Source organism: Myzus persicae, unplaced genomic scaffold (assembly GCF_001856785.1).
Source record: "Myzus persicae strain clone G006 unplaced genomic scaffold, MPER_G0061.0, whole genome shotgun sequence".
Taxonomy (NCBI): Eukaryota; Metazoa; Arthropoda; class Insecta; order Hemiptera; family Aphididae; genus Myzus; species Myzus persicae.
Genome location: NW_019102855.1, coordinates 23,772 through 31,343, shown reverse-complemented (window position 1 = coordinate 31,343; position 7,572 = coordinate 23,772). Strand labels below are relative to the sequence as shown.

General features: G+C 28.9%; 2 protein-coding genes across 2 annotated transcripts; one reads left to right on the top strand and one right to left on the bottom strand.

Moving 5' to 3' along the window:
* Nucleotides 1-659: 659 nt before the first annotated feature.
* LOC111033276 (lipoma HMGIC fusion partner-like 3 protein) lies at nt 660-2,607 on the top strand. The gene is made up of 3 exons (XM_022313950.1): nt 660-1,450; nt 1,530-1,772; nt 1,842-2,607. Exons 1-3 carry the CDS (start codon nt 1,033-1,035, stop codon nt 2,051-2,053), a joined length of 873 nt encoding a protein of 290 aa, XP_022169642.1. The 5' UTR covers nt 660-1,032; the 3' UTR covers nt 2,054-2,607.
* Nucleotides 2,608-4,098: 1,491 nt separating this feature from the next.
* Nucleotides 4,099-6,132, bottom strand: LOC111033277 (proteasome subunit alpha type-5). The gene is made up of 7 exons (XM_022313951.1): nt 5,977-6,132; nt 5,316-5,406; nt 5,069-5,222; nt 4,808-4,986; nt 4,567-4,728; nt 4,339-4,485; nt 4,099-4,274 (listed from the first exon to the last, which is right to left on the bottom strand). Exons 2-7 carry the CDS (start codon nt 5,382-5,384, stop codon nt 4,197-4,199), a joined length of 789 nt encoding a protein of 262 aa, XP_022169643.1. The 5' UTR covers nt 5,385-5,406; nt 5,977-6,132; the 3' UTR covers nt 4,099-4,196.
* Between the last annotated feature and the right edge of the window lie 1,440 nt (nt 6,133-7,572).

Here is a 7,572-nt window from a genome sequence, read left to right as displayed (position 1 = left end):
TGAAATCGAAAATAAATTGTATTGATTTAAAATTTTTCCCGAATATCCTAGCCTCTAGTTTTTGTCTTACATTCTAATATTCTATACATAACTTATTTAAATAACCTGGAAAATATCAATTTACTGTACAGTAATTTCGTTACAATTGAATAAAATACAGGTAATACAATTAGTTATTATTATAATACTACAGCGTTGTTGCAAAAGTAATTTCGTTACAGGTAAACGCTGAAATAATAAGATAATATCACAGATTATATTAAACTAAATATAGTTTATAATATTTTATTTATGTTATTTAATAATATTATATTATTAATAATTTGTGATAATATGGACGATATAATAATTAATATAATAGTATAATAATAGTTGTATATTCAAGATTTTCAAGAAAGAATTTGGAGTGTATCGGTACGTATCGGGTCAATTTTGAGCGTTCAAGATGTTACACGTGCAATATACAAGCGATACGTACCGACCCGTATCGGACTCGGACTCCGATACGAGGCGGTACGTAACTATTTCGAATACGTATCGAATTTTTCTTCTTGAAAATCTTGATTATAAGCAATATTTTGAGGCACTTCCTCCATGACATTTTTTATCAAAATTTCTATCATTGTTTTGCCATGTCTTCGACTAAATCAGTTATCATTCTATGGTTTCTTGTAGACGTTCACTCTTCAGTCTTGTAAGTATTGAGTTAGTGAGTTGTAGAATGGTGTTGTGGTCAACTCTATAGTTCGCGAGGTTCGTCCCCACCGTCATTATCTAACGAGAACGATATTGTGTGTATTATGTGAAAATAAGTGGGTCTCGTCTCTGAGCGCCAAATATCACAGTCCGTTATAAGTTATAACCTAGACAATTATTGAAATTCACTGAAACGAGACGGCAATTGGACCATTCAATTTCTGCTTGAGTCGTTTTCGTAACGGTGAGTCCAACTAGGCAACAATATGATGTATTTGCCATAAATCAAGGTATACTTGTTGCGCGGTTTTCATCCGATTGGAATCTGTTTAAGAAATGGGTTCCAAAATAGAATACGTGGACTCGTCGCAGATGTACGCCACAAACTATGTGCGTAACGCAAAAGCGGTTGGCGTATTGTGGGGTATATTTACAGTTTGCTACGCAATAATTGTAGCAGTGGCCTTCATCACTCCAGAATGGATAGGTGACACTACAACATCTGAAAATCCTGCCCGTTTCGGTTTATGGAGCAGCTGTTACTTCGGCAATGGTGTGTCGAGTGCTATCGAGGACTGTCAGGGAAAACTGGAAGATCTGTCGAACATATCAAGCGTAGCCATAAGAGTGGCGGCTATTTTTGGCAGTGTGTCTGTGTGCATTGCCATAATTATTGTGGTGATGTTGTTGCTGTTCTTTATATTTCAATCGACTACAGTGTACCTTATTTGTGGATGGCTACACGTTTTATCCGGTAATTTTTTTTCACATTATTTACCCATCTACCTAATTATAATTATATGTATTTCATTGGAATGGTATTTAATATTTAGCTGGATGTCTGATCGTGTCCATTGTGGTTTTTCCAATGGGCTGGGATTCACCAAATATTCAGAAAACATGTGGTCCAGATGCTAAAAGCTACAGTCTTGGTGACTGTAATTTTCGTTGGGCATATTTGTTAGCAGTCATTGCAAGTGTGGATGCACTTATTCTATCGGCTTTGGCTTTTATTTTAGCCACAAGGCATATAAAACTTCAACCAGAACCCTTATACGCATCTACATTGCGCAAAGGTAATTTTTTGATATCTTAATTATTTAGATGAATAAAACACAATATTAAACAAATATTTTTTTCTTTAGGTGAGCTCAATGGTGGATATTTAGGCGACAGTAGTGCATCAATGGCTGGTTCTAGAAAGTCATTGAATTTGCAACCAGTTATGTTGATGCCACAGCCAATGATGGACCAAGATCGGTTTTCTGAATTTTCTAATAGGACTGGTCGCTCCCACAAAGGTGCCATGTACAGACAAGAGTATGCTTCATCTAGTATTCATAATTTTCAACTTTAAGGAATTTCCAGAAAAAACTATGATACTTTTAGGTTTTACTCTTTTAGTGATAAGGAAGATAAAACAAGGGTACAATCATTATTATATTTTTTTTTGTATTTTAAATTATTAATTTGAAAGATTTTAGCCATTAAATTGTCAATGTTAATGTGAAATTATTTCTACTGTTGATTATATATTTATTTTTTTAAGTATTATAAACGTAACTAAATTTTTAAAACTAATATTATTTAAAATGTTACTATAATTTCAAAATTGTTGGGCATATCTAAACGTTTTAATTTAATTTATATTTAAAATGTATATGCAATACTTTTACAAATTGCTTGCAATTTACTTTTAAAGTTGTCCAATATTTTTAAGTATTATTGTGAATCTCATTATTTTCATTTGTTTGGTTATACTAACTATGAACATTGTAAACAATGAAATTAATTTTAGGAAGTCCTTCCAGTTATATAATATCTTTTTATATTTTTATACATTTATCAATAATGAATCATGTTATAACTGGCTTTACAAGGTAAATAATAAAATATACTTATTAATTATAATCATGTGTGCACTTTTTTGTGATTCTGATGAGGCATGTTAAAATTTTTAATCAATATAATAGGGATATTACCATAATGTTGATTGTAGATACTAGTAAGATATGCAATTTTCTAAATTGTCATCTAAATTTCAGGTTTATAATATCTTGCCGGAGCTGGATGGGTGCACTCTGTGAGCAGTTTTTTGACACTTATTATGTGGTGGCATAATTTTGCTAAGAACTGGGAACTGTCGATTTGATAGTTCTAAAGATAATGCACATTGAGTGATATAGTTGAATATTGATCTTGTTACAATGCAAACTGTTTAGCCATACTCTGCAGAAACTCTAGCACTATGGCGCATGTTCTCATTTTAGGCATTGTTGCTTCCCAGGATGAGCCAGCTAATTTGTGAATGATGTTGTTTTAAATGTTAAGCTTAGCCATAGTGTTCTCTATATGCCGTTGGAAAGTTAACAGTTTATCAAGCTTAACTCCTAGGCACTTAGGAGACGCAGAGTAATCAAGTTTTTCCCACCAAATTTAATTATAGATTTGTACTTAGCCAACCAGTTGTATAGGTGTTATGTTGTTTTTAGTTTTATACATGTTTGGTATAACCCGCCATGGGATAAGTTACCCTTAGCATTAATCTTACAATTTAATATTGTCTTGTGAATTATAGAAATTTATCTAGTCTGTAACACTTGTATATTATACCATACGATAATAACCATTTTCACATCACAAATAAAAATTCAAGTTAAACATTTGCAAAAACATAATAAAACATAAGTATTACAACATAAATTCACAAATAGTGATTTTAATATTAGTATTCTTGTCTATGGTACAAGTATCATACCCTAGTAAGTGGGGTTAAAAAATGAATTTTTTCAGTTCATGAACTATTTATGTTTTCTAAATTAACTTGCTTCATAGTACAAAAAGTTATTGAATACTTATTCATTTAAATTTATAATGGCTAGTTGTATTCTTTAGATTAATTTATTTTCCTACATTTCTAATATTTCATATATACATTTGGAATTAATTTAATCAAATTTGAGTCTAAGCTTATTATAAATATAAACTGTTGTATACACAGCTTATTCACACATTTTTAACTTTACGAGGTTTGGAATATATTAATAATGTTAATTGTTACATATATTGATGTATTGACAATAAATGTAACATTATTACCATATAATACAATATAACCATATAAAAAGGTATTTCAATGAGTTTGATTTTAATAATTTATAATTTTATTTTAGCATCTTTACATTTAAGTTTTAAATAAGCTAAAAAATTTAATAATACGAAGGAAAATTGATAAATAAATAGTTTTCTCTGAGGAAAAGCTCTTTTAAAATTTAAATCATTTTGATTTTTTTAAAAGAAATCAACTGATTAATACTATATTAAAGTATAATCATACAGAAAAATGTCCATTCTAATAATATTTAGTTAAAAAAAAAAGCAAGAATGTTTAAAACAAATACATATCATATGAAAAATAGCGATTGTATATTTTTTCTCCAAAGTGACATACACCAATGAAATATGATTAAATTATTTAATTTTTATGACCAAAATTTGTTTTAAGCGACAGTTCCAGAAACAGCAGCTGATGAACTAGCCTTGGTTTCCTCTGGGAAAGGTACAAGCTTATCAAACACCTAAAATATAACAAAAATTAATAGATTATCAAATATATTTTGTTTATAGTGATCAATTACTAACTTCTTGAAGTTCATCTTTATCCAACATGTGGTACAGTTTTTCAGGTGTCACAGTAACAATCTCGATATTAGTAGGACTGAGTTTATCCTCCATTACTTGTTTCAGTATGTTCAGAATAACATTAATAGCTTCATTTAATCCCATAGACTACAAAATAGAAATAATTAATAATAATAATTTACTTACATCTAGTTTTTTTTTTCTTTTAAAATTTATAATATTATGTACTTTGTGATATTTATCTTGCAATGTCTGTTGGGCACCTTCACTACCTGATCCAATAGCTTTAGCATTATACTGGACATATGTACCTGATGGATCCAAATGAAATAGTTGTGGGCCATTATTATCAATACCTGCAAACATAATTGCAACACCAAATGGACGACTCTGGAAAAAAAGGTAAAATTTATAATATAGCTAATGACAAACACTCATTTAAATAATGCTTTAATAATTTATATTTTACCATTGCTGGTTCTTTGCTATCATGGTCTCCACTGAATTGTATGGCTAGATTAGATACAGCTTGGGCAACAGATTCAACACTCATTTGTTCGTTGTATGTAAACCAATGGTTTTGTGACTCAGCTCTAGCCCTTTCAACCATTGTACGAGAGTCTGCAATCAGCCCACTAACTGCGCAACCTGAAAGTTATCCGGTATTATTTTGACTATAGTATAATAATTTACTAATGATTCTTTTATAGTTTTCAGGCATTCTACATACCAATGTGCTTATCAACTTCAAAGATCTTTTCTATCTTGCTAGTAATCATTAGAGGTGAAGTGATACGTTTCTCTACACCTAATACTACTCCTTCAGGTGTACAAATGCCAATGGCCGTGGAACCCAATTTAATCGCTTCAATAGCATATTCTACCTGAAAAATTAGAACAATATTGATTATTTAGAGGAATAAAGTTACAGTGATATACTAAATCCCACATTTTTTATCTTAGAATTAAATTTATACCTGAAAAAGTCTGCCTTCTGGAGAGAATGTGTTTACTCCTCTATCGTATTCTGAACGTGTTAAGAACATGATTAGAAGCTTGAAAATATGTCTGGAATTTCAATAATCAAATATAATTTTTAGTAATTTTAACTAAATATATTTTTTACATTCATAATATTGAAAAAAATAGTTACATTTCCTTAAAACATATATAAAAAAGTTAAATTAAGTTTATCTATTTTGTAGATTACTACACGACACATATTACAACATATTATTTACTAGGAAAAAATTTAACAAATGTTTACCATTTGCATTACATATTTAATTATATATTTTGCTTGAAAATAAAACTATCAAGTGTAGTGTATAAAAAGCTGCATAATAGATACAATTTAAATAAAACAATATTTTTATTTGTTTACACAATAAGTTTTAAAATTTAAGCTTTGGCACTTTTTATTTACTTATTAGAATTATGCACAATTTAAATTTAGCTCATAAATTATTTGATTTGAATTCATTGTTACATTTTTCATAGAAATTTAAATAATTGACAATATTACTCAATACATTGTTCGATACGTAGGTAGCTAGAGCAGGTTTATCTTTGTCATGATGTATTGATGGGACATTTTTTGGGAGTACACAAAATAAATAATTAAAAACAAACGCTTACCTGAATTAATTTAATTGGGATTTTGGAGTTAACACTAAAATTATTTAAGTATAATAAGAATTATGAACTTCGTAAAACACTAAGAATATTAAGTATAATTCAACCGTATGCCCGTATGACTTGCAAAAGCGGCTTTAGATTTAATTTCACTATCAGTGTCTTAGTTTCGTTGTTTGTGTTGATAACCTAACCTAAAATACCAAAGATAATACACTATACAGCCACAGAGTATATAAAACATAAACGATTAGGATGGTCAGTGAATGGCCACCTAGATCCCCGGTTAACTAGATCCTCAAGATCTAAAGGACACAAACAGGATCTAGTTAACAGGGGATCTAATTAACCCTGAGGAACTATTTGACCTAGGAGACCTACTTGTCTCGGGATCTAAATTACTAGAAAAATTATTCGGATATTACCATTCTGCACACGAAATAAAATCCATGATTGAATCCGGCTCTCCGATTGGCTTATACTTTTAGAGGGAAAATTTAAATTATTGATTATTAACAACGCAACAATAATAATAATAAGGAAGTGCAACGAATTGCCTTTTATTATAATATATAATATAATGATAATATCATTGGTCTTACCTTTTTATAGATCAATTTTGAATGTGTACGTATTCAAAAATATGATGCATACATAATTATATTTAAATAGGCAACTTAAATACAAATTGGTACTTATTTTTATTATATATGCATAACTGTCATTATGTTGATTTGTAAGGATGCTACTCCCAGTTGTCTTTGTCTCACAAAAACAAATGCGTAACATAACATCACATAACATATTATCATTATTTAATGTATTTATGCATTTATTTGATGTACATACATTTATGCTATACTTTATTAATGTTAGAGGGTCATGTTGAGTCCATTTTAAAAGATTTAGTTGATAAATTATATTGTATAAGTACCAGCGTCAAGCATAACACCATCACTATTCTAAATTGTATGCTTTAAGGTTCTGAATTAATAGGTTTTAATAGAAAAATATATTATTTTATACTTTGTATTATATTAATTTAATTTATTGTTTTTTTTAAAGTTTAACAGAAAAAAAAGTTTTGTGTAAAAGTGAACCACAAAATAAAGTCTGGCGATACTTGGCTTACAAACAGTTTATTTTGTGGATAAATGCATGGACAACGACTGGAAAGGGAAATAGGATAGTAATTCCATCAAGTGTTATTTATAAAATAAGACAGACTTATCCAGAAGAAAATGGTGTTTATGTAGGATTTCGGCCCAACGATAAACTTCCTACCTAATTTCTGTATTTCTAATTACTCGCTGTATGTACAAATATTATGTTTTTTTTTTTTTTTTAATACAATAGGTACTTAATACAATACTAAATCAATTTAAATTGTTAACAATGTTTGTATACGTACTTGTTATAATAACAATGATAATAATAAGTTAATAAATAATAATGGTTAATACGTAATAAAATACATTGTTTTGTTACTCATATGAACCAGATGTTATTCGTCTTAAATAAATAATAGCATAGCATAGTATCATACGTATCAAAAAGATAATAATTACATATTTAGAAAAATTATGTAAAAAACAAAAG

Coding starts and splice junctions, on each gene's coding strand:
- LOC111033276 (XM_022313950.1), top strand. CDS start 1,033: ATGGGTTCCAAAATAGAATACGTGGACTCGTCGCAGATGTACGCCACA. Junction 1,451..1,529: donor ATGGCTACACGTTTTATCCG/GTAATTTTTTTT, acceptor TTTAATATTTAG/CTGGATGTCTGATCGTGTCC. Junction 1,773..1,841: donor CGCATCTACATTGCGCAAAG/GTAATTTTTTGA, acceptor TTTTTTCTTTAG/GTGAGCTCAATGGTGGATAT.
- LOC111033277 (XM_022313951.1), bottom strand. CDS start 5,384: ATGTTCTTAACACGTTCAGAATACGATAGAGGAGTAAACACATTCTCT. Junction 4,729..4,807: donor ATAGCAAAGAACCAGCAATG/GTAAAATATAAA, acceptor CTTTTTTTCCAG/AGTCGTCCATTTGGTGTTGC. Junction 4,486..4,566: donor TGCAAGATAAATATCACAAA/GTACATAATATT, acceptor TCTATTTTGTAG/TCTATGGGATTAAATGAAGC.